At 42.0% G+C, this 26,957-nt stretch overlaps 2 protein-coding genes across 3 annotated transcripts in view; both read right to left on the bottom strand.

Annotated features, from left to right (window-relative positions):
- Positions 1-20,082, bottom strand: part of LOC133549347 (diacylglycerol kinase zeta-like) — a 29,558-nt gene extending 9,476 nt beyond the window's left edge. Inside the window, exons 1-15 of one of the 2 annotated variants that reach the window (XM_061894683.1) lie at positions 19,861-20,082; positions 11,565-11,625; positions 11,403-11,498; positions 11,264-11,341; positions 11,146-11,202; positions 11,002-11,070; positions 10,859-10,930; positions 7,704-7,820; positions 7,564-7,635; positions 7,386-7,487; positions 7,232-7,314; positions 7,078-7,138; positions 2,280-2,393; positions 2,074-2,208; positions 376-454 (exon numbers count right to left, since the gene is read on the bottom strand). In XM_061894683.1, coding sequence (XP_061750667.1) covers positions 376-454; positions 2,074-2,208; positions 2,280-2,393; positions 7,078-7,138; positions 7,232-7,314; positions 7,386-7,487; positions 7,564-7,635; positions 7,704-7,820; positions 10,859-10,930; positions 11,002-11,070; positions 11,146-11,202; positions 11,264-11,341; positions 11,403-11,498; positions 11,565-11,625; positions 19,861-19,943 — 1,279 coding nt within the window. In that variant the 5' untranslated portion in view covers positions 19,944-20,082. Of the gene's footprint in view, positions 1-375; positions 455-2,073; positions 2,209-2,279; positions 2,394-7,077; positions 7,139-7,231; positions 7,315-7,385; positions 7,488-7,563; positions 7,636-7,703; positions 7,821-10,858; positions 10,931-11,001; positions 11,071-11,145; positions 11,203-11,263; positions 11,342-11,402; positions 11,499-11,564; positions 11,626-19,860 lie in introns of those variants that run through there. The other variant, XM_061894684.1, reaches the window with a different exon arrangement.
- LOC133549349 (uncharacterized) lies at positions 11,638-16,160 on the bottom strand. Its single transcript, XM_061894686.1, has one exon. It carries the CDS (start codon positions 12,568-12,570, stop codon positions 11,776-11,778), a length of 795 nt encoding a protein of 264 aa, XP_061750670.1. The 5' UTR covers positions 12,571-16,160; the 3' UTR covers positions 11,638-11,775.
- Positions 20,083-26,957: the final 6,875 nt, after the last annotated feature.

The following is a 26,957-nucleotide window of genomic DNA, read 5'->3' as shown; positions in this document are numbered from 1 at the left end:
AAAAAGGAAACAATAAGTAGTCAGTCACCTCAGGGCATTCAATCGATCGCAACTGGACTGTTTGGTTTGTCTTGGAAGACGTTTCGTTGCTCATCCGGGTCGGCTTCACCAGTTCGTGCTCATAGACTTATATTGGTCAAATCTAGCCCAGAGACTTGTGCCACAACCCGGAGGGTGTCCCTAGGCAAGGATAGTTTCGCACTATCGTAGTGAGAAAAAACAACTGTTTTGATGCAAGCGGTGAAACCTATTTCAAGTCCAGTTGCGATCTATTGAATGCCCTGAGGTGACAATGAATGAATGAGAAACTTCATAGACAATAGTCAGTCACCTGGAGGAGGTCAGTCGGGGTAATGTGATCAAAGATTGACTAACCTCGAGACTCATGGAAGCCCAGCGTAACGTGAGCGTCGAAGCCTAGGCTGAAGTAGTTGTTGAACACGTCCACGGGGAGCTCCAAGGATAAAGTATCATTGTAAGCATCAGTGTTAGCATCATTGTCACGATCAACAATAGCATCATTGTTAGTATCATTGTTAGCATCATTGTCAGGATTAATGTTAGCATCAATGTTAGCATCATTGTCAGGATAAATAATAGCATCATTGTTAGTATCATTGTTAGCATAATTGTCAGGATTAATCATTCTTGCCAACCCTCCCCGATTTTCCGGGAGACTCCCGAAATCCAGCGCCTCTCCCGAAATCCTCCCGGGACAAATTTTCTCCCGAAAATCTCCCGAAATTCAGGCGGAGCTGGAGGCCACGCCCCCTCCAGCTCCAGACTTGACTCAATGTTGTGACCCTCATAAACAGGACAATACTGCCATCTACTGTACATGGAGTAGAATGTAAATATATTCTACATTTAAGTGCAGTCAAGGAACATGCATTAGGGGGAGTCTGTTCTGAAGCCCACAGTAAAGAGACTTCAATTCATCACGTCGCCTGGTTATTGACTCCAACCCAACATATTACACAGTCGACGAGCAAAATGAAGAAATACGCTTGCAAGTTCCAGAACGATTGGAAACAAGAATTTCAGTTTATCCAGGAGAGTTCGAAGAGGTATGTTGCCTGTAAATTTTGTAGAACAGACTTCTCCATTGAACACGGCGGCCGAAAGGATATACTCAGCCATGAACGGTCAGTCAGCGAAGCACAAAGCGTCCGCAGCGCAGCATCGTTCACAACCCCGAACTATGGCCCACCTCGCAAAATGGAGAACCGATGGTGTATCTTATGCTGAGACAAAGATGGCTATGCTGATGGCTGGAAGCAACATCCCGTTCTCATTTGCGGATGTCTACAACAAATCCGTGAAGAATGTTCCCGGATTCGGAGTTCGCCCGCCAATACGCAAATGGCAGAACAAAGATTACTCAAATAGTGAAAGGTAAGTGTTGATGTTTTTTTTAGTAACCAGCAAGCACAGTACAGTTAGTAGAATAACTGTTTTTTTATTACTGTGTAATTGATAGGTGCTGTCGGAAATTCAACTATTTCTTTTATTTATATATATAATAAAATAAATATATATAGCTAGAATTCACTGAAAGTCAAGTATTTCATATGTATGAAATACTCGAGTTGGTGAATTATACGCTACCCCTCTTAACCACACCCCTCACCCCAACCACGCCTACGGCCCACCGCTGACCACGCCCGCTACCCCCCACCTCCCATAATCGGAGGTCTCAAGGTTGGCAAGTATGGGATTAATGTTACTATCAATGTTAGCATCAATGTTTACATCAGTGTTAGCATCCTTGTTAGCAGCATTGTTAACATCAATATTAACATCATTGTTAGAATTAGTGTTAGTATTATTGGTAGCATCAATGTTAGCATGATTATTAGTATTAGTGTTAGCATCATTTTGAAAATCATTGTTAGCATCAGTGTTGGCACGATTGTTAACATCAATATTGGCATCATTGTTAGCATAAGTGTTAGCGTCATTGTTAGCATCATTGTTAACATCAATATTGGCATTATTGTTAGCATCATTGTTAGCATAAGTGCTAACATCAATATTAGTACCGTTGTTGTTTTAAGTGTGACCTTGACTAACCTTGTTGGCCTGATGCTCGTCGCTTCCCTCGCAAAGTTTGTTGGCCTCCACGCGTACGTTCCAGCGGTCCAGCTGAACCACGTTCCCGTCCTCCACGTGGGACAGGATTTTGGCGAGGGGCTCGTCCGTGTAACCCTGCGAGGACGAGTGCGCGCATCAACAGAGCGTCGCTATGACGACCGGAGCAGGAGGACAAGACAGCTCACCCCTCCCCAATTGAGGGTTCTCGCCAAGTCGTTTCCTGTTCCCAGGGGAAGGACGGCCACGGGTGGTTGGGGGACGAGCTTCTGCTGGTCCAACACGGACAAGATCCATCCCACCTGCACACACCCAATACATGGCTACGCATTTATCTTTGCAGTACTTTCTATACTGCAGTATTATGTTACACTGATATATTGCTATTCTACAGTACTAAGTTACACTAGTATCTTGCTGTGCTAAGCTACACTATTAGGTAAAAATAGTGAATTACACAGCAAAACTACACTACTGGGTTACGGTCTTATATTAAATTGCTATGCCACACTACTAAGTTACGCTGCTATGTTACACTCCTAAATTACACTAGTAATTTACACTGCCATGCTATTCTACTAAGTTACATTAGTGAGTTACACGGCTAAACTACACTATTAAGTTACACAGTTATGTAAAATTGCTATGCCATACTACTAAGTTACGCTGCTATGCTACACTCCTCAATTACACTAGTAAGTTACACTGTTATGCTACCATACTAAGTTATATTAGTGAGTTACACTGCTAAACTACACTACTAAGTTACGCCGTTATGTTACATTTCTACGCTGTTACGCTGCTATTCTACACTGCTAGATTACATGAGTGAGTTACACCGCTAAGCTACACTACTAAGTTATATTCATGTTGAATTGCTTTGCCACACTACACTACCAAGGTACACTGCTATGCTACACTCCTAAGTTTACACTGCAATTCTACCCTAAGAAGTTACATTAGTGAGTTGCACTACTAAGTTACACTGGTGTGTTAAATTGCTAGAGCAGTGGTCCCCAACCTTTTTGTAGCTGCGGACCAGGGCGCAGCTTTATTTATTTTTTTTTTTGTCATGAAAAGAGGAGGGTTTTTGGGTTGGTGCACTAATTGTAAGTGTATCTTGTGTTTTTAATGTTGATTTAATAAAAAAATAAAAGTAAAAATTAATAAAAAATTCTTCTGCGGCCTGTTACCGGCCTGTGCTAGAGGATTCGTGGCGTCGTCTACCATCAGACAAGCTGAGGGAACTAAGCAGCCACAGTCAGGCTCTGTGGCGGACCATCAGAGCAGTCTCAGAGACCATGCTGCGCTGTGTTGCTAAACATCCGCCAGCCTCGTGGAGCAAGTTCCTTCCCTGGGTCAGGTACTCCTACAACGCCATGAAGAGGTCCGCTACCGGTATGTCCCTTTTGAGTGCTCACTGGGGTACCAACCCCCTGTGTTCCCCAGCAGGAACAAGAGATTGCAGTTCCTTCAACGAGGGCCCTTGTTAAGCGCTGTCAGAGGGTGTGAAGAGCCGCTTGTGCGGCACTTGAAAGAGCCCAGGAGAGGAGGCGCCGCAGCGCCAACTGGCGCCGCATCACTGCTCCATCCTACCATTCCGGACAACTTTTTATGTTGTTTGCCAAAGACTTCATTCTACAGGGATCCTCTAAAAAATTTGCCCCACGCTATGTTGGGCCTTACCCGATTGTTTCAGTTATTAATCCTGCATCTGTCAAGTCGGCTCTCCCACCCTCGGTCAAGCGACACCCGGTAGTTCATGTCTTCCAGATTAAGCCGGTAGCGGAGAGCACTCTGTCCCCTTCTACCCCTTCCCCACCCCCTCCTAGGTTCCTGGAGAATAGCGACCGGGTGTGGACGGTCAAGGAAATCCTCAGGGTCCGTCGTCACGGTAGGGGGTTCGTACACCTGGTCGACTGGGAGGGTTATGGACCAGAGGACAGATCTTGGGTGCCAGCCTCCTACCTTGCCGATCCCTCTGTTCTTGAGGATTTCTGCCATGCCAACCCCGATGCTTCCCGTCGCTTGTAGGTTGCCTCGCCTAAGGAGGGGGGAACTGTGACGGCGCATGCGCAATCCCGCATGTCATCTGCTGCAAGCACAGCCGGCACCTCCACTAGAAGCGCGACGGGACACGCTCCTGCTCGCTCTTCCTGCATTGCGGCAAAGCGCCTGCAATGCTGCAGGCGATCACCAATCAGTGCACCTGGGTCTGATGAGGACAGACAGCATAAAGACCAGCGGACCCGGATATCCAGTGCCGGAACGTAGTTCACTCTTCATAGTGAGCATCCCGTCTCTGGCTTCTCTCTGCGTACTTGTTCTCTCTGTGGCTTCCCTGTGTCTTATGTCCTCTTTTTTTCCCGCAGTGTTCCCTCTGTTTCCCGTGATCGAGCTGTGTGCCTCAACTTGGATTCTTGACTGCCTCTCTCGATCCTCAAATCCTACTTGGACATGGACCTTGTTGCTTCTCTCCAGCCCCCGACCTCTTGCTTGCCCATGGACTGCCTTCTCGCCTTGCCCCTTTGGTCTGACGAAAGATTCATCCAACACGCACTGATGTGACCTCAGAGTATGTTAAGGTAACGTGCGGATTTCCACAGGGTTTAGTTCTTGGCCCTGTACTCTTCAGTATCTACATGCTGCCGCTAGGTGGCATACGCAAATAAGGTATTAGCTTTCAATGTTATCCTGATGAAACCCAACTCTACATGCCCCCAAAGCTGACCAACACACCGGATTGTAGTCACCTGGAGGCGTGTCTTAATGAATTTAAACAATGGATGTCCGTTGACTTTTTGCAACTCAATGCTAAGAAAACGGAAATCCTGATTATCGGTCCTGCTAGACACCGACACCTACCGGTATTTAATTATACCACCTTAACATTTGATAACCAAACAAATACACAAGGCGACTCGGTAAAGAATCTGGGTATTATCTTCGACCCAACTTTCTCGTTTGAGTCACACATTAAGAGTGTTACTAAAACGGCCTTCTTTCACCCCAGTAATATTGCTAAAATTTGTTCCATTTTGTCCACTAGGGACGCTGAGATCATTATTCATGCGTTCGTCACATCTCATCTCGATTACTGTAACGTATTATTTTCGGGCCTCCCTATGTCTAGCATTAAAAGATTACAGTTAGTACAAAATGTGGCTGCTAGACTTTTAACAAGAACAAGAAAGTTTGATCATATTACGCCTATAGTGGCTCACCTGCACTGGCTTCCTGCTTATTGATCATCCTGACAAATTTTCTCTCAGCAGCAGGCAATATCTTGTGTTTTCTTCCTGATCGTGGCAGTGACAAAACTGTGCCATGCACTTTATACTTACGAACAATTGTCTGCACAGTTGCTCTTGGGATCTTAAGCTGCTTTGAAATGACTCCAAGTGACTTTCCTGATTTGTTCAAGTCAATGATTTGTGTATTCAGATCTGTGCTGAGTTCCTTTGACTTTCCCATTGTTGCGCTTGTAACCGAGTTTACGAGTCTAATGACTGCATCACATGAGTCCCAATTAAACGGGCTCAGAGAACTCAACAGATGTCGTCAATCATTATCATGAAGTTAAAGGCCTACTGAAATGAGATTTTCTTATTTAAACGGAGATAGCAGGTTCATTCTATGTGTCATACTTGATCATTTCGCGATATTGCCATATTTTTGCTGAAAGGATTTAGTAGAGAACATTGACGATAAAGTTTGCAACTTTTGGTCGCTAATAAAAAAGCTTTGCCTTTACCGGAAGTAGCAGACGATGTGCGCGTGACGTCATGGGTTGTAGGGCTCCTCACATCTGAACATTGTTTATAATCATAGCCTCCAGCAGCAAGCGCTATTCGGACCGAGAAAGCGATGATTTCCCCATTAATTTGAGCGAGGATGAAAGATTTGTGGATGAGGAAAGTTAAAGTGAGGCACTAAAAAAATTAATTAATTAAAAAGCGACGGCTGCGGGCGGCGGCAGTGGTAGCGTTTCAGATTTATTTAGACACATTTACTAGGATAATTCTGGAAAATCCTTACCTGTTTATTGTGTTAATAGTATTTTTGTGAGATTCTAAAGACATACCTGAAAGTCGGATGGCTGTGGTGAATGCCAGTGTCTGAGAGAAGCCATGGAGGAGCCAAGACCACAGCTGCTTTTTTGACAGCTGCTGCAGGAGGTCCCATAATCCAATGAAGTCTCCGGTAAGACCTGACTTAATATCACAATTTTCCAATCCAAAAACTTGCTTGTTGACGTAGAGAAACATGTTCGCTTGACCGCTCTGTGTTAAAGCTTCACGCAGCTGCAATCCACCGCTTTCTACCAACAGCATTCTTATCTATAGTCTCCATTATTAATTGAAAAAATAGCAAAATATTCAGCAACACAGATGTCCAAATTACTGTATAATTGCGCGATGAAAAGAGACGACTTTTAGCCGTGTGTGGTGCTGGGCTAATATGTCCGCTCCAACCCAAGACGTCACGCGCACGCGTCATCATACGCATACTCATTCCGCATCATCATTCCGCGACGTTTTCAACAAGAAACTCCGCGGGGAATTTAAATTTGTAATTTAGCAAACTAAACTGGCCGTATTGGCATGTGTTGCAATGTTAAAATTTCATCATTTATGTATAAACTATCAGACTGCGTGGTCGGTAGTAGTGGGTTTCAGTAGGCCTTTAAGAGGCCATGTCATGAAGCTAATTTGATTCGACTTTTAACTTTTCTACATCACCAAAATTTATCATGTATGTTGCTGTTTGTATAGTTTTGACCCAGCAGATTTGGTCACATTTTCAGAAGATCCATAAAAAAATTCATAAAACAACTACATAGCTTTGTTCCACCTCTACTGTATTTTAACATGCTATTCTACAGTGCTATAGGCTGCTATGTTACGTCGCTATACTACACTGCTAAGTTACACTGCTATACTACACTACTATACTACACTACTATACTAAAGCACTTGTGCTCACCGTGCCATCGCCGCCACACACCAGGATCCTTAAATTGGGAACTTTAGCAAAAAGCTCCAATCTGAAGAAAAAAAACAAAAAAACCAAAGCTTTTTCAAGTGGCAGAGAATATTTCAGGACAGAGTTCAAAGGTCATGCAGTCCACATGTCTCACCCCTGCTCAGGTCCTCCCCTGGTCAGGTCAAACACCTGTCGAGGGTTCAGGTACCACATGAACGACTTGATTATTTTGGCGCCCTGTCGGTCACAAATACAGCTTTAGGCAACGCATCATGTGACGCATCATGTGAAGTTCTGTCATGTTCAACCTGATTTCCGCCGCTCTTGGGGTTGACAAAAACCAGTAGGGGCTTCATGAGATGAGAGGGGCGGGGCTTGATCAAGAAGGGCTTCCAGCGGCCATCTTGGAGCTAACACATCAAGCACAGCAGATATGCTACATATGGATACAGCTAAGCCAAACAATAGGTGGCACCACCCTCTGACCTCTGCTCCCTTCTTGTTGGTCTTGTTGACTTTTAATGACGTCTTTTTCTTCTTGCTCGACTTCAGCGACGACTACGAGACAGGCAACACATCACACCTCGTGTTTCTCTCCGTCCGTCGGTGTGTGTGCGAACACCTACCTGAGGGCGCCTCACTCGCAGGATCCATGTGGGCGGGATGATGACGGCGGCATGGGCGCCAAGTGAGCAGAACTCTTCGATGTGTTGCAGCATGAAACACGTCACCTTGTTGTGGTACTGAAACACACAATGCTGCATCATCATCATTAGCCTGCGCATGCTAGCTCGGTAATGCTAACTAATTGAATGTAACTCTACAAAAATAATGACTAACCAGATGCTTCAGTCCGTTTATTTCATTCCACTTAAGATAGCTTTTGATTACATTTTCAGGAAATGTCAGAAATTGGACAAGGAACAAGTGATTACATTGTGGATTTTTTTCAAAGATTATTTACTAGTACTACTGCTATTGGGCCTTGTAGAGGTCTCCACTCTCCAAGTGCTTTTCGAATGTTAGAATTTAAATTGTAACAAGTGAGTAGTATTTTTTTGTCCACCAGATGGTACTACTTTTACCCATTCAAAGCATGCAGCTACATTTGCACAATTGACTATTTTGTTAATTGTCTTTTGTTAATAAAATGATCACTATTAATGATAGATACACTAATTGTGTAAATGTGGGAAATATCTATACACAGTTGAACCTCGATTTAAGAACCCCTCTATTTGCAAGCTTTTTTGATTTACAAACCTTTAGATGGAGCAAAATGTGCCTCTGTGGGCAAAAGTCTTAGTGTACGAACATTTCATTAACTTATTTATTTCTTGTGCCACAAGAAGCCTTATGGCGTGGCCATTTTGGGAAATCTATTATTGTGCAGTACAGTACACTAGGGGCACAGCCTCCCATGTCACATCTTGTTTACACATGCCATCACTCGTCCGCCACTTCTCAGTGCTTCAGCCTATGTTTCTTTTCTCGACATTCACCAAGTTTTGTCTATTTTCCTACTCAATATGGGTCCAAAAAGCCAACAAATCAGTCTGGAGAGATGTCCTATGTCCCCCTCTCCCTTGTGGAGGGGGTCCGGTCCGGTGGCCATGGATGAAGTACTGGCTGTCCGGAATCGGGACCCAGGATGGACCGCTCGTCCAGAGTCCGGACCCAGGATGGACCGCTTGCCTGCGTATCGGTTGGGGACATCTTTGCGCTGCTGATCCGCCTCCGCTTGGGATGGTTTCCTGCTGGCTCCACTTTGGACGAGACTCTCCATACTATATTGGATCTACTTTGGACTGGACTCTCACGGTTATGTTAGATCCACTATGATTGATGTATATATATATATATATATCGGGATCTTTCTGTGTGGAGTTTGCATGTTCTCCCCGTGAATGCGTGGGTTCCCTCCGGGTACTCCGGCTTCCTCCCACTTCCAAAGACATGCACCTGGGGATAGGTTGATTGGCAACACTAAATTGGCCCTAGTGTGTGAATGTGAGTGTGAATGTTGTCTGTCTATCTGTGTTAGCCCTGTGATGAGGTGGCGACTTGTCCAGGGTGTACCCTACCTTCCGCCCGATTGTAGCTGAGATAGGCGCCAGCGCCCCCCGCGACCCCGAAAGGGAATAAGCGGTAGAAAATGGATGGATGGATGGATATATATATATATATATGAGTGTATATATGTATACCGGTATATTTAAATGTATATGTGTATATATATATATATATATATATATATATATATATATATATATATATATATATGTGTGTGTGTGTGTGTGTGTGTGTATATATATATATATATATATATATACAAACCTTGTTTCCAAATGAGTTGGGAAATTGTGGTAGATGTAAATATAAACAGAATACGATGATTTGCAAATCATTTTCAACCCATATTCAGTTGAATATGCTACAAAGACAACATATTTAATGTTAAAACTGATAAAAAAAAAAATTTTTATGCCAGCAACATGTGACAAAGAAGTTGGGAAAGGTGGCAAAAAATACTGATTAAGTTAAGGAATGCTCATCAAACACTTATTTGGAACATCCCACAGGTGTGCAGGCTAATTGGGAACAGGTGGGTGCCATGATTGGGTATAAAAGCAGCATCCATGAAATGCTAAGTAATTCACAAACAAGGATGGGGCGAGGGTCACCAATTTGTAAGCAAATTGTCGAACAGTTTTAGAAAAACATTTCTCAACGAGCTATTGCAAGGAATTTAGGGATTTTACCATATACGGTCCGTAAAATCCTCAAAAGGTTCAAAGAATCTTGAGAAATCACTGCACGTAAGCGATGATATTACAGACCTTTGATCCCTCATCAGTGTGTAAAGGATATCACCACATGGGCTCAGGAACACTTCATAAAACCACTGTCAGTAACTACAGTTGGTCACTACATCTGTAAGTGCAAGTTAAAACTCTACTATGCAAAGTGAAAGCCATTTATCAACAACACCCAGGAACGCCGCCGGCTTCACTGGGCCCGAGCTCATCTAAAATGGACCGATGCAAAGTGGAAGAGGTCTGACGAGTTGACATTTCGAATAATATTGGGAAGCTGTGGACATGGTGTCCTCCGGAACAAGGAGGAAAATAACCCTCCGGATTGTTATAGGCGCAAAGTTCAAAAGCCAGCATCTGTGATGGTATGGGGGTGTATTAGTGCCCAAGGCATGGGTAATCTGTGAAGGCAACAAAAAAAAAAAGAAAAAAGTTTTTGAGTTTGGACATCAAATATCTTGTCTTTGTAGTGCATTCTATTGAATATGGGTTGAAAAGGATTTGCAAATCATTGTATTCCGTTTATATTTACATCTAACTCAATTTCCCAACTCATATGGAAATGGGGTTAGTATATTCCATGTGTGTGTGTTTACTAAAATAGAGACTTTTGTCGTGGCTTAAACCAATTATTCATGTTTACATTGTTTCTTAGGGGGAGCTATTTTTCTTAGTTCGTAAATCGAGTTTTCACTGTGTATATAAAGGATAGACTGTACATTTTTTGTTTATGTTTTTATTTTTAAATTTACAAAATAGTTATTTAACTATCCTTATCTTCAAAGCATTTAAAATTTCCGAATTAAAATTAATATTTAATATTTATATTTATATTTGGGCTGAAGTAGATTGATGTGCAAACTTTTTTTGTTGCTGAGGATATTTAAAGTACCACCTAAGCGTTGATGTGGAAAATATTTTAGGGGCTGACAAAACTCGGTAAGCCTGATGACAATGAGATGTACTGCCTGTTTGCACCACGAGCAGCTGATGGCGACAATCTCTTTGCTGTGAAATGAAAACTTGGCTTGGAATCCCTGCGGGACAAAAACGTGACTAGTTAGTTGTGCATAAACCTGTCGAATCACGTCTACAGGTGAAAGCTGACCTTTCCACATTGGCGGCATTTTCCCGCCTGGCGTCGCCGATGGACCCAATGGTGGCGCATGGCGTTGCCCTGCAAGACAATAACCGGGTGATGGTGAAGTGTCAAACACAGTTCCGAGGTCACGTGTTCTTACGATCAGCTGACCTCTCGAGCCGTGCGAGACCCCGTCTCCCGGAACGAGGGTTTACACTTGAAGTTGATCTGAAGATGCCAACGAGAACATGACTCTGAGGTATTCCACCTACGCCGCGACCAAGCTCACCTTGTCCAGCTGCTCCATGCACGTCACGTGCACTGAAATCTTACAGGCCGCACATTTCTCTCTGGCTGCTGACTTTTGCTGCGGGAGGCCAGAAGTCAACTTTATCATGATGTACTATCGACAGGGCGCTCTGACTTACCAAGGATTTTGCCAGACAGTGCTGCTCGCCAACGTAACATACATCTCCTGACGCACTGGCCTCGAACCACACGTGATCTCCACACTGTGCGCTCTCCTGTCACGAGTCACACGTTACACGATATACGACACACGCTAATGACTTATGTGGCGTTTGACCTACACTCCAGTCTGCAAACCCGCTGGACTCCTTTTGCTGCAAAGCTGCCTTGGCAATGACTCTCCTGAAAGAACAAGAGGACAAATGTTGTCTGGTCCATAAAACATGTTGAGTTTTAAACATGTTGCCTCAACATGTCCCGAACAGATTGTCTCCTCGCAGGTCCAAGACTGTTGACACTCAAATTAGCGTGTTAAGTATGCAAGGTCAAGAATTAACATGACCATGTGGTCATCAGGAGCTCGCAGTTTACATACGACAGAAGGATGCTCCAGTCCTCCAGGCCCCCGCAATGGGCCGGGTGGTTGATGTAGTAGACAGAACTCCTGCGACGGGGCTTAGAGACGGTGGACACTCTCCTCCGCCTCCTTACAGCAAAGGGGCGGTCATTGGGGGTGGAGTCTCCTGCAAACACCTGAGATGAGTTCCTGCGCAGGCAACGAGGGGCCCATGTCAGCGCTCGTGATGTCTCCAAGGAGACAGAAGAAGAAGATGAAGAGGGCGAGGACGTGATGTTCTCCTCTCCTTCAAACAGCTTGTTTGCGTCTGATTGGCTGCCGTTGTTGGGCTCGCCCTTTAGTTCCACATGCTGTGCTCCTACCGCATCCTCCTCCTCCTCATCCTCTTCAGCCATCTGGATGAGACTGGCCAGTAGGATGGAGGGGCCCACCAGGGGCGTGTCTATGGTGCGCAACTTGCGGGTTACGGCAAAGCGAGGGTTGACGTTGGGGGTGGTGGTGCTGGAGCGCCTGCGCCCATTCGCTGTACTTAAGGTGCGTCTACAACTCTTTCCAGCACCCTCGTCTCCCGGCAGTGACCCCTGCAGGTGGACACTGGAGCGCCGCCGCTGAGTCAAGGTGGAGGAGGGCAAGCCAACGCTTGACGTCCTACGGACTTTGCCGGTCAAGACAACCATGCTGGTTCTTCTCTGGCGGTGGGCTTTGGATGCCACGTTCCCCTGCAGGACCCCTGCTTTTTTCCTAAAGTGACGACGGAAAAAAGTGTCCATGATGAGCGACCGCTGCAAGGAGTCACGCTCCAGGTTGTTCCTCACCAACTGCTGAGATAAAATAAAATTTAGCACGAGGAAAGGCAACAATCACTCCTATTGCTTTTTCAAATAAACACATGACCTCACATCAAAATCATTGTTGACTCCAATCAGTCAGTCAATCAATCAATCAATCAAACAAACATGCACGTTTTCATGCAGTGTCATACAACCTGACAGGAAGCGCTCTGACCTGCAGACTTGGCCGCTCTGGTGTGGGAGAGTCCGGACCCAAAACCGACCTCACCCTTGCATGCCCCGCCCCATCCCTTCGCCGCCTTTGTCAGGGCTCACTTCGCTACAGCCCTCTTCCACATAAAGGGAGCCGTCGTGCACTCCAACATCCTTGAATACTCCTCATTAACACTTCAAGGCCCATGCTGCTGCATTATGGATCCAATTAAAGACCCAAACTGAGGCGGAGCCACGTGCTCGTTGAGTCAATCATTAGTCGTGTCGGTTTCCCGGGTGACTAAGGAGCTGCTGTCATAGCAACCACCCTACTGGGTCACAACAATTCAGACTTATTACTGGATGTCAAGACGTCAGTGTAGCTTATTGTTGTGAATTTTAATAATTCTCTGTTTGCATGCTTTTATCTACAATATGAGAGCCTAGAGAGTCAACCATGGCAAGGAATCCTACAATGACATGAGAGTCTCAACAGTCAACTAAAAAACATTGGAGGCAACAACATGAGATGCTTGAGAAATAGCTACTGTAAGAGAGCCTCAATAGTCATTTGTCACGACATGAGAAACATGAGACTCTTGAGATTTAACTTTGACATTAGAGAGTCAACTAAGACATGAGAGCTGAGTCAGATACAAGACAAGACCCACAGCATGATGAGAGACAGAAGACCCGCGAGAGTTAACTGCGGAATGGGGGCTCAGAAAGTCAACTACAGCCTAAGGACCTTGAGGATCAACTACAGAATGAGAGCCTTAAGAGTCAACTGTTACGACATGGAGAAACATGAGACCCTTGAAAGTCAACTAAGACATAAAAGAAACAACATGAGAGTTTTAAGAGTCAACCACAACAAGATGAGGTATGTGAGACCCTTGAGAGTTAACTTCGGCATAAGGGATCAGAAAGTCAACTACGTAGCATAAGAATCTTAAAATGTCAACTGCAATATGAGAGCTTCGAGAGTCAACCATGGCATGTAAGCCTACAATGACATGAGAGCCTCAAGAGTCAACAAAAAAAATTGGAGGCAACAACATGAGATACTTTAAAAGTAGATACTTTACGAGAGCCTCAAGAGTCATTTGTTACAACCTGAGAAACATGAGAGTCTTGCTGTTTAACTTTGACATTAGAGCTGAGTCAGATACAACACGAAAAGTCAACCATAACAAGACAAGAGACAGAAGACCCTTGAGAGTTCTGGTACGGGGGCTCAGAAATTCAACTACAGCAAAAGAACCTTGAGAATCAACTACAATATGAGAGCCTTAAGAGTCAATTGTTACGACATAAGAACCATGAGACCATTGAGAGTTGACTGTGACATGAGACCCTTGAGAATCAGAAACAACAAGAGAGCCTAAAGAGTCAACAACAAGAAAATGAGGGATGTGAGACCCTTGAGAGTTAACTGTGGCACAAGAGATCAGAAAGTCAACTAGCATAAGAATCTTAAAGGGTCAACTACAATATGAGAGCGTCGAGAGTCAACCATTAAAACAAGGTCGACATGAAAGCCTTGTGAGTCAACCTAACTATGACATGCGAGTCCAGAGAGTCAACTACAGCATGAGTGACATAAATCTCTTTCAAATAGGACATGAACCTCTTCAGATTCAATCATTAGAACTTGAGATACATGAGACTATTGAGAGTCAACTAATGGTGCATTTCATTCACCTGGGATTTTCAAAGTAGGAACCTGGAATGAAGTCACAGCCGATTTGCGAATGTCTAGTTATAAGATTGTAAATCAAGATGGCTATTTTTGCGCTTGCCTTGTCTGAATATAAACAACTTATGGGAAAAGACTCTTTCTGCAACCCTCAAACGCAGCGGATGAAGAGCAAACAGACGCTATAGCTCGCGATGTACAATGTGTATACCATCCATCCATCCATCCATCCATCCATTTTATACCGCTTGTCACTCTCAGGATGCTGGAGCCTATCCCAGCTGCAGTCGGGCAGAAAGCGGGGTACACCCTGGGCAAATTGCCACCTCATTGCAGAGCCAACACAGATATACCACATAAAAAAAATACTTTACACTACAGTATTGCTATCGTATATAATCGTCCAACAATACATCCTATATGGCTGATTTTGTGCGATAAAACTGATCAGAAGCGCTAAAAATAGATATCATAGAAGCTTATATTGTTGTTTATGGGACGGCGTCGCGCAGTGGGAGAGTGGCCGTGCGCAACCCGAGGGTCACTGGTTCAACCTCGTCACGTCCGTTGTGTCCTGAGCAAGACACTTCACCCTTGCTCCTGATGGTTGCTGGTTGGCGCCTTGCATGGCAGCTCCCTCCATCAGTGTGTGAATGTGTGTGTGAATGGGTAAATGTGGAAGTAGTGTCAAAGCGCTTTGAGTACCTTGAAGGTAGAAAAGTGCTATACAAGTGCAACCCATTTATCATTTATTTATTTACATTCAGAACAGCCATCTTAGAATCCGGATGTGTTGAGAATGTTCCGACTTTCTGAGGAGGAAGTCCGACCTCGAGGGGCATTCCAGTTGAAATTTCGACTTGGGACGGAGTCAACCACAGCATAAGAGCCTTGAGAGTCAACTCCCAGATGAGAACTCAAAGAGTCAACTATGACATTAAGGCCCTAGAGAATCAACTGTGACATGATAACCTTTAACACATGAAAGCCTTTGTAGTCGTGTGTGTGTGTGTGTGTGTGTGTGTGTGTGTGTGTGTGCGTGTGTGCATGCGTGTGTGTGTGTGTGTCTGTGTGTGTGCGTGTGTGCATGCGTGCTCCTGTATTTCTACCCTCTTTGAGACATCAACCAGGAAAAGTACTTTCCATATGAGGACCGGTGAACAAGTTAGGACCGAAATCATGGTTCCAATACAGAAAAAACATTGCATCTAATGGAGAATGTCTCATTTGCACCTCTGGTGGTGAAATCTATCAAAATTAGGTTGGTCCCAAAAAAGGAGGGATTTTTTCAAATTGACTGTGTGTCGGTTTTAAAAGTGCTCCCCTTTTGAGACTTTTATTGGTATATTGCACAGTACAGTACATATTCCGTACAATTGACCACTAAATGGTAACACCCGAATAAGGTTTTCAACTTGTTTAAGTCCGGGTCCGCGTTAATCAATTTTAGTCAACATATGAAATAACAAGTGTGTGTAAATATTTGAAATGCTCCCCCTCTGGCCAACATATGTAATAACGTGTGTGTAAGAAATTGAAATGCGGTTCCTTTGGCCCATATGTATAAATATATTTTTAAAAAAGTATAAAGAGACATAGTGTTATAACTTGAAGTAAATAATGAAGATTAAAAACCAATTACAAAAAAATTTAAAAATTTAAATTAACTAAAAGCAGTCTTTTTCTTATAAAATTGGGAACAATTTCTCATATTCTTTCTGTTTCTGTAATATTGCAAAATTTTCTCGTAAAAGTATTACTTTTTTATGCAACCCTTTGAGACACTTGTGATTTAGGGCTATATATACATAAGTAAACTTTGATTGATGATTGATTAAATGTAAAATTATTACTTTTTAATGCACAATGGTGACATTTGTCATATAAAATTCAGATTTGTATCACAATATTGCCAATTTTTTTGTTCTTGTAAAATAGTGACATTTTTTGAGTAAAATTATGACTTTTGTCATAATTTTGCCAGGTAAAATTCCGATTATTATTATTATATTGCCAAAATTTGAAAGTTCACTTATTAAATTGTGACTTTTGTTGAGTAAAATTATGACTCTTTTCATAAAGTTGCCAAAATCTTAAGCTTTTCTTGTAAAATTGCGACTGTTATTGAATAAAATTCCAACTTTCGTCATAACACCACACAAATGTTCAGTTTTTCTCGTAAAATTTTTACTTGCATTGAGTAAAATTATGACTTTTATTATAATACTGACAAAATTCCAAGTTTTTCTTTTGATATTGTGACCTTTTTCTTGTGAAATTCCAACTCATTTTTTACAACAAGCTTTTTTATATTTGCATAGTATGTATATATTAGTAATGTTGTAAATACAAATTTCTATATATCTAGAACAGGGGTGCCAAATATTTTAAAATGTATTTCAGTGAGAGCCATATAATATTTTTTTAACACTGAATACATCCAAAATGTGTGCATTTTCATGTAAAACCAACATTAGGGTATAACACGTGTGTTATTCTTTTTAATAACATTTTTATTCTGAAGCTAACTAATAATGAATAAAATACTTATTAACCATTCTTGACTTCTTGAACAAGTGCGGTAGAAAATGGATGGATGGATAAAAATACATGAGAATTTTTTATATTATGAATGTTATTTTTAACACTGATTACCAGTAGAATCATTCATTACTTATTGTGTTAAGCAACGTCAGCTATGATTAGTCTGAGAGGCAGATGCAGTCATCAAAAGAGCCACATCTGGCTGTAGAGCCATAGGTTCCCTACCCCTGATCTAGACGCAGTGGTTCTCAACCTTTTTTCAGTGATGTACCCCCTGTGAACATTTTTTTTTTCAAGTACCCCCTAATCAGAGCAAAACATTTTTGGTTGAATAAAAGAGATAAAGAAGTAAAATACAGCACTATGTCATCAGTTTCTGATTTATTAAATTGTATAACAGTGCAAAATATTGCTCATTTGTAGTGGTCTTTCTTGAACTGTTTGGAAAAAAGATATAAAAATAACTAAAAACTTGTTGAAAAATAAACAAGTGATTCATTTATAAATAAAGATTTCTACACATAAAAGTAATCATCAACTTAAAGTGCCCTCTTTGGGGATTGTAATAGAGATCCATCTGGATTCATGAATTTAATTTTAAACATTTCTTCTCAAAAAAATAAATCTTTAACATCAATATTTATGGAACATGTCCACAAAAAAATCTAGCTGTCAACACTGAATATTGCATTGTTGCATTTCTTTTCACAGTTTATGAATTTACATTCATATTTTTTTGAAGTATTATTCAATAAATATATTTATAAATGATTTTTCTACTTGTTGCTATTTTTAGAATATTTTTTTTAAATCCCACGTACCCCTTGGCATTCCTTCAAGTACCCCCAGGGGTACGCGTACCCCCATTTGAGAACCACTGAGAGGGTTATCTGTAATCTGTGTGTATCTATTGCCTCTGTAACTGTTCTTCCAGCATGGCAATGCTGCCCTCTGGAGTTGGAATCTGTTATTTTCTCTCCCTCTTCCGTCCTTCCTTTAAATCTTTTTTCTTTGTCTCCATTTTTTGAGCTGCTCTTCTAACTCCTCCCCTTGAGAGAACATTTATAGAAAGAGGGCCAGTGAGAGACAAATATAGTCCATGAAATGGGTCTATGTATACTTCACACACACACACACACACACACACACACACACACACACACACACACACACACACACACACACACACACACACACACACACACACACTTGCTTGCTTATGGCAGTCCATCGATGTCGATGATGACATTGCTCCAAACGAAGTATTGGATTGGTTATTGTTGTGCCTTTCTCCTGTGCATAGCCAGGTGGCTGCTCAGGCCTATGCATGATCCACAGACTTTGTCACAGGAGGGGCAGGGGAAGGCAGCAGTGATGGTCGCTGGTGCTGTGGCACGTTGGTGTCTTTGTGCACGCCGCTGTGCTCTCCGCTCTGTGAACTTCTCCTGAAGATGAGTGATTCCCTGGTGGCAGGTAGAGCTCCAGGTATGGCGGTCAGCAGCCAGGGACTCCAGTGCTGGTGGTTTGATGTCACACTTTTTCAGGAGAGTTTTAATGTGGTCCTTGTACCGTTTTTTCTGGCCCCCGCCAGACCTTTGACCGACTGAAAGCTGGCCATACAATATTTGACGGGGTAGGCGGTGGGCTGGGATACGGATCACATGTCCGACCCATCTTAGGTGTTTTTGGCAAAAGAGTGCTGTGATGCTGGGCGTGTTGGTCTGGTCATAAATTTCAGTGTAGGGCACCCTGTCTTCCCAGGTCAGACCTAGGATCCTTTGGAGGCAGCGGATGTGGAAGGCCTCAAGACTCTGGATGTGCCTCTGGTAGGGTTTCCAGGTTTCGAAACTATAAAGCAGCGTGGAGAGGCAGACTGCCTTAAACACGGCTGTCTTGGTGGAGATGGTTAGATTCCTGTTTAGGAAAACCCTGGACTGTAGCCTTCCAAAGGCAGCAAAGGCCAGGCCAATACACACACACACACACACTAGAAAGTGATTAGTCATAATTGAGTAACTGAAGGGTAGTAAAGGAGGCATAATTTAAAAATGTTAAATACCAAAGAGGTAATGTAAGTTATTTTTATGAAAATATTGATGCTGTCAATGGGACAGGACAGATGCATGCAACGCATCATGGGAGTGATGAATGGAAACTCTTGATTTGTTATGTGCATTATGATATCAAAATGACAGTTCCAACATATTACACTGTTAACACTGACAGGATTGAGCTTCGTGTCAGTCACATTGTGTGGTTCTAAAGAGTAGATTCTGCCATCTGCAGGCCACTTGCTTGAGAAGATACAAAACCTTACTGATGGATAGAAGTACGGAACAAACAGTAAAGGTACAGTGTCAAGTAAAAAAAAACGACACACAAAAAAAACCCAAAGACAAAGCAAAAGTGCAAGGTAATCCTCGCCAACCTGAAGACTGGGAATACTCAAAAGTTAATCTCTCCTGGCGGGATCTAAAAATTACTGATTAAAAATTCCTGGTGGTGCCAATCCATTAATGGGAGCTATAATTAGACGACGCTGGGATCACTGCCACCTCAGCGGACTTCCATGCGCATCTTTTTTATTCCCAGTGGATGTGGGACACCCATCAAGCATCAACGTACTATTGTGAGACTTATGTGGACATTTTCACCATTCCATTTTGTGATATCACACCTGTTGTTACAGACACACAAACTCCCACAGCGATGTCGCCATGGAAATAGATGCAGCATCAGGACCATGTGAGTTTCACTTAGAAATAAATGAGAGTAACAACGCGGTCTTTGACCTACCTCGCCCTCTGTATGATTTCACGCGACCTTTCACTCACCTCGTCAGCATCCTCAGCCCGCTCAAGCTTTGGTTGGCAGTGGAGGCGGGGCTTGGAGGCTGCTCCTCTCGCTGCTCTTGCATGTTATTCTACCCCGAGGTCAGCCGGCGGCCATCGCTGGAAAGGAGGCAGTCTCTGATGGTGCTCACGTGCGTGTGTGTGGTAATGCAGATCCAGGTTCCTTCCCGCCACTCTTTCCAAATGTCTCACTAACAACTCGATTCAGAGTGCCCACACTTTTATTTCCCTACTCAGATGAAGCTCCTCCTCTTTTGTGCAGCCTGAACTCGTTCATCACATATATCTGTGCTCTCATTGGACCGAGTGGAATCTAAAAATGAGATGTGAGATTAGAAACTCACATCCCCATCACTTCGTGCATGTGATGGCCTCGATGGAGGGTTGACCTTTGACCCGATGGTAACAGCGCGCCATGCCAGTTATCTTCAGGTGACCCCCCCTAAAAAGTTCTTTGGTCAATGATCCATACTTGCACACTGTACTTTGTACACATCGCATTTGAATGCATGCGACGCATGCTCGTTTACCATAACAACAATGGGACAATATCCCTTGACCTGTGTCAAACCTTTCCACTTCAGGAGCAATCACACTTTCTGATTACCATTCTTTGTGATGCAGGTCAAAGGTCGTGAGTCGGTATGTGTGTTTGTTGATGTGCAGGAGATGATGCAGGATGTCCAAGAAGAAGATGATGCTCATGAAAGTGTTAGTGGGAGGTAGTCAGGCCAAAGCAGCGTTACATCAACTATGTTACCAAAGCTGATATGAGTCACTTCCACAACGTAGGCCCTTGCTGCACACACACACACACACACACACCCACACACACACACCCACACACACACATATCTTGTTATATTTTATCTAATGCTGTCTGTGTCCTCTGTCTTATGACAACCAAGATCTCTTTGAAGATTTAAACCTTGAAGTGCGCCATCCGTGAGCATCAAAGATAGCGCTCAGCTTTGAAGCTCTCTGATTGGTTAATTGTGTTGAAGCCAGGAGTGCATCTGGAAGTACGACAAGCACTCGCTAAGCTACGGACATGAGGATGTAAGTACAGCAGGGCGATTCAACTGGCGGCCCTCTTAGTTCAGTACAAAACTTTGGCGTGACTAATGTTTTTGCAGCAGATTCTAGAGTGCAGCTCTCAAGTAGTCCTTAAATAGCAAAGGGTTCTGGTCATATAGAGGATCTTTGACTGGGGTTTTTGCAGTGGAACTTTAAAAACACAAATGTACTCTCATTACTGCAAGGGATTTTTGACCAGCTATTTTTGCTGTTATACAGAAAAGAGGATCTTTGAATAGCGTTCTTTCATATAGAAGCAGATCCTTAACAAGAGCCGTGCACTCCTGTTATTTGGAGAGATTCTTTGACGAGTTCACATTCTTTAGTTGGTTCTTAAAAACAGCCTGGTAGTCGTGTCAAATAGAGCAGTGGTTCTCAACCTTTTTTCAGTGATGTACCCCCTGTGAATTTCTTTTAAAATTCCAGTACCCCCTAATCAGAGCAAAGCATTTTTGGTTAAAAAAAAAAGAGATAAAGAAGTAAAATACAGCACTATGTCATCAGTTTCTGATTTATTAAATTGTATAACAGTGCAAAATATTGCTAATTTGTAGTGGTCTTTCTTGAACTATTTGGAAAAAAAGATATTAAAATAACTAAAAACTTGTTTAAAAATAAACAAGTGATTCAATTATAGATAAAGATTTTATACACATAAAAGTAATCATTAACTTAAAGTGCCCTCTTTGGGGATTGTAATAGAGATCCATCTGGATTCATGGAATTAATTCTAAACATTTCTTCACAAAAAAAGAAATCTTTCACATCAATATTTATGGAACATGTCCACAAAAAAATCTAGCTGTTAACACTGAATATTGCAATGTTGCATTTCTTTTCAGTTTATGAACTTACATTCATATTTTGTTGAATTATTATTCAATAAATATATTTATAAAGGATTTTTGAATTGTTGCTATTTTTAGAATATTTTTGAAAAATCTCACATATCCCTTTGCATACCTTCAAGTACTCCCGGGGGTAAGCGTACCCCCACTTGAGAACCACTGAAATAAAGCATCTTTTAAGGAGGTCCTTAAGAACAGAAACTCAATTCGTTAAAGGATTAGCGAATTAGAGGATCTTTGAACAGTGTTTGTGCAGTAGTTCCTTAAAAATAGCTGTGCCCTCCTGTCTAATAGAGGATCTTTGATTTGCATTTTTGCAATAGGTCCTTAAAAACAGCAGAACCCTGTATCTAATAGAAGATCTTTGACTAGTGTTTTTACAGTAAAGGTCCTTAAGAACAGCATTACGCATGAAAGATCTTTGACTACAGTGTTTTTGCTACAGGTCCTTAAAATAACAGAGCCCTCCTGTCTAATAAGGTATATCTGACTAATGTTTTGCAACATACCTTTTAAAACTTGCGGTTATATAGAACAGTGGTTCTCAACCTTTTTTCAGTGATGTATCCCCTGTGAACATTTTTTTAATTCAAGTACCCCCTAATCAGAGCAAAGCATTTTTGGTTGAAAAAAATGGGATAAAAAAGTAAAATACAGCACTATGTCATCAATTTCTGATTTATTGAATTGTACAAAAGTGCAAAATACATTTGTAGTGGTCTTTCTTGAACTATTTGGAAAAAAGATATAAAAATAACTAAAAACTTGTTGGAAAATAAACAAGTGATTCAATTATAAAAATAGATTTCTACACATAGAATCATCAACTTAAAGTGCCCTCTTTGGGGATTGTAATAGAGATCCATCTGGATTCATTAACTTAATTCTAAACATTTCTTTACAAAAAAAGAAATCTTTAACATCAATATTTATGGAACATGTCAACAAAAAATCTAGCTGTCAACACTGAACACTATATTGTTTCATTTCTTTTCACAGTTTATGAACTTACATTCATATATTGTTAAAGTATTATTCAATACATATATTTATAAAGGATTTTTGGATTGTTGCTATTTTTACAATATTTTAAAAAATCTCACGTACCCCTTGGCATACCTTCAAGTACCCCCAGGGGTACACGTACCCCCATTTGAGAACCACTGACATAGAAGATCTCTGATATAGAGCCTTAAAACAGCAGAACACTTTGACTAACTTTTTGCAATAGTTCCTTAAAAACAGCGGAGCCCTCTTTTTTTAAGGGACTTTTACTATCATTTTGAAAGTAGGTCCTTTGTAACAGCAGCACACTCATTTTACATAGAGGATATTTGACTACTGTTTTTGCATTAGATCCCTAAAAACAACAGTATACTCATTTCACATAGAGGCTCTTTGACTATTTTTGCAACAAACCATTTAAAACAGCTAAAATACAAATGTATGTCATACGAATATTCCAATTTAGTTTTAAAAGCAGATTCTTAAAAACAGCAAAATACTTCTGTCAAAATACTACTGCCCTCGGTAATGGCACCGTTCCCAAAGTATGTGGGCTCTATTGATAACCTCACTAACAACTTTAACAACGCCCTGCGCGAAACCATTGATAGTATAGCACCGCTGAAGTTAAAAAAGGCTCCAAATAGGCGTACGCCATGGTTTACTGAAGAAACTAGAGCTCAGAAATTATTATGTAGAAAGCTGGAACGCAAATGGCGCACGACTAAACTTGAGGTGCACCATCAAGCATGGAGTGATAGTTTAATAACTTATAAACGCATGCTTACCTTAGCTAAAACTAATTATTACTCAAATCTCATCCGCATTAATAAAAACGATCCAAAATTTTTGTTTAGTACTGTAGCATCGCTAACCCAACAAGGGACTCCTTCCAGTAGCTCCACCCATTCGGCAGATGACTTTATGAAGTTCTTTAATAAGAAAATTGAACTTATTAGAAAGGAGATTAAAGACAATGCGTCCCAGCTACAACGGGGTTATAGTAACACAGATACGATTGTATATACGGCGGATACTGCAAATATCCAAAATAGTTTCTCTCGTTTTGATGAAATAACATTAGAAGGATTGTTACAACGTGTAAATGGAATAAAACAAACAACATGTTTACTTGACCCACTTCCTGGGAAACTTATCAAGGAGCTTTTTGTATTATTAGGTCCATCAGTGCTAAATATTATAAACTTATCACTTTCCTCGGGCACTGTTCCCGTTGCATTCAAAAAAGCGGTTATTCATCCTCTCCTTAAAAGACCTAACCTCGATCCTGACCTCATGGTAAACTACCGACCGGTGTCTCACCTTCCCTTTATTTCGAAAATCCTCGAAAAAATTGTTGCGGAGCAGCTAAATGAGCACTTAGCGTTTAACAATCTATGTGAAACCTTTCAATCCGGTTTCAGGGCAAATCACTCGACTGAGACAGCCCTCGCAAAATTGACTAATGATCTATTGCTAACGATGGACTCTGATGCGTCATCTATGTTGCTGCTCCTCGATCTTAGCGCTGCTTTCGATACCGTCGATCATAATATTTTATTAGAGCGTATCAAAATACGAATTGGTATGTCAGACTCAGCCCTGTCATGGTTTAACTCTTATCTTACTGATAGGATGCAGTGCGTCTCCTATAACAGTGTGACCTCGGACTATGTTAAGGTAACGTGTGGAGTTCCCCAGGGTTCGGTCCTTGGCCCTGTACTCTTCAGCATCTACATGCTGCCGCTAGGTGACGTCATACGCAAATACGGTATTAGCTTTCACTGTTATGCTGATGACACCCAACTCTACATGCCCCTAAAGCTGACCAACATGCCGGACTGTAGTCAGTTGGAAGCGTGTCTTAATGAAATTAAACAATGGATGTCCGCTAACTTTTTGCAACTTAATGCCAAAAAAACGGAAATGCTGATTATCGGTCCTGCTAGACACCGACCTCTATTTAATAATACAACTTTAACATTTGACAACCAAATAATAAAACAAGGTGACTCTGTAAAAAATCTGGGTATTATCTTCGACCCAGCTCTCTCCTTTGAGTCACACATTAAAAGCGTTACTAAAACGGCCTTCTTTCATCTCCGTAATATCGCTAAAATTCGCTCCATTTTGTCCACTGGAGACGCCGAGATCATTATCCATGCGTTTGTTACGTCTCGTCTCGATTACTGTAACGTATTATTTTCGGGTCTCCCCATGTCTAGCATTAAAAGATTACAGTTGGTACAAAATGCGGCTGCTAGACTTTTGACAAGAACAAGAAAGTTTGATCATATTACGCCTGTACTGGCTCACCTGCACTGGCTTCCTGTGCACTTAAGATGTGACTTTAAGGTTTTATTACTTACGTATAAAATACTACACGGTCTAGCTCCAGCCTATCTTGCCGATTGTATTGTACCGTATGTCCCGGCAAGAAATCTGCGTTCAAAAGACTCCGGCTTATTAGTGATTCCTAGAGCTCAAAAAAAGTCTGCGGGCTATAGAGCGTTTTCCGTTCGGGCTCCAGTACTCTGGAATGCCCTCCCGGTAACAGTTCGAGATGCTACCTCAGTAGAAGCATTTAAGTCTCATCTTAAAACTCATTTGTATACTCTAGCCTTTAAGTAGACCTCCTTTTTAGACCAGTTGATCTGCCGCTTCTTTTCTTTCTCCTATGTCCCCCCCTCCCTTGTGGAGGGGGTCCGGTCCGATGACCATGGATGAAGTACTGACTGTCCAGAGTCGAGACCCAGGATGGACCGCTCGTCGGGACCCAGGATGGACCGCTCGCCTGTATCGGTTGGGGACATCTCTACGCTGCTGATCCGCTTCAGATGGTTTCCTGTGGACGGGACTCTCGCTGCTGTCTTGGAGCCACTATGGATTGAACTTTCACAGTATCATGTTGGACCCGCTCGACATCCATTGCTTTCGGTCCCCTAGAGGGGGGGGGTTGCCCACATCTGAGGTCCTCTCCAAGGTTTCTCATAGTCAGCATTGTCGCTGGCGTCCCACTGAATGTGAATTCTCCCTGCCCATTGGGTGTGAGTTTTCCTTGCCCTTTTGTGGGTTCTTCCGAGGATGTTGTAGTCGTAATGATTTGTGCAGTCCTTTGAGACATTTGTGATTTGGGGCTATATAAATAAACATTGATTTAAAGGATTTTTGACTACTACTTTTTGCAACAGACCCTTAAAAAAAGCACAGCAAAACTGTCTAATAGGAGATCTTTGACGATCATTTTGGGAGTAGGTACTTCAGAACAGCATTACAGTCATTTTACATGGAGGACCTTGGACAAGTGTTTTTGCAGTTGGTCCTAAAACAGCAGTACACTCGTTTCACACAGTAGATCTTTAACTATCCTTTTTGCAGTAGATCCTTAAAAAACAACAATACCCTCCTGTGTAATATGGGATCTTTGATGAGCATTTTTAGAGTAGGTCCTTAAGAACAGCAGTATGCCTATTTTGCAAAGAGGACCTTTGACTGCTGTTTTTGCCAGAGGTCCCCTAAAAACAATAGAGGCCTCCTGTGTAATAGGGGATCTTTGACTAATGCTTTTGCAACAGAGCTTTAAAACACTTAAGACCTCCTGTCACACAGAATATCTCTGACCTGTGTATTTACAGCCTAACAAAAGCAGAACATGTACGCCATATAGAGGATCTTTGACCAACTTTTTGTAACAATTCCTTATAAACATCAGAGCCCTCCTTTCTAATAGGGGATCTTTGACTATAATTTTTGGATTAGGTCGTTAATAACAGCAGTGCATTCATTTTACATACAGGATCTTTGACTGGTGTTTTTACATTTGATCGTAAATACAGCATTATGCTAATTTGCTCATTCTGTACACTGCTGCCGGAATTTTTATTTTCTTGAGGGAACACTCCTGAAGGAATCAATAAAGTACTATCTATCTATCTATCTATCTATCTATCTATCTATCTATCTATCTATCTATCTATCTATCTATCTATCTATCTATCTATCTCAGAGGCCCTTTGATGAATGTTTTACAACAGGTCCTTAAAACAGCGAACACTTCATGTCATATAGAAAAGCTTTGACCTGTGTTTTTAAAGCAGATTCCTAAAAAAGGCAGAACACTTCTGTCATATAGAGGATCTTTGACTAACT

This window comes from Nerophis ophidion, linkage group LG03 (assembly GCF_033978795.1).
Source record: "Nerophis ophidion isolate RoL-2023_Sa linkage group LG03, RoL_Noph_v1.0, whole genome shotgun sequence".
Taxonomy (NCBI): domain Eukaryota; kingdom Metazoa; phylum Chordata; class Actinopteri; order Syngnathiformes; family Syngnathidae; genus Nerophis; species Nerophis ophidion.
This window is presented reverse-complemented; position numbering and strand designations above follow the sequence as displayed.

Bases quoted from the DNA above. Each gene is read 5' to 3' on its own strand.
- LOC133549349 (XM_061894686.1), bottom strand. From the start codon at position 12,570: ATGGACACTTTTTTCCGTCGTCACTTTAGGAAAAAAGCAGGGGTCCTG.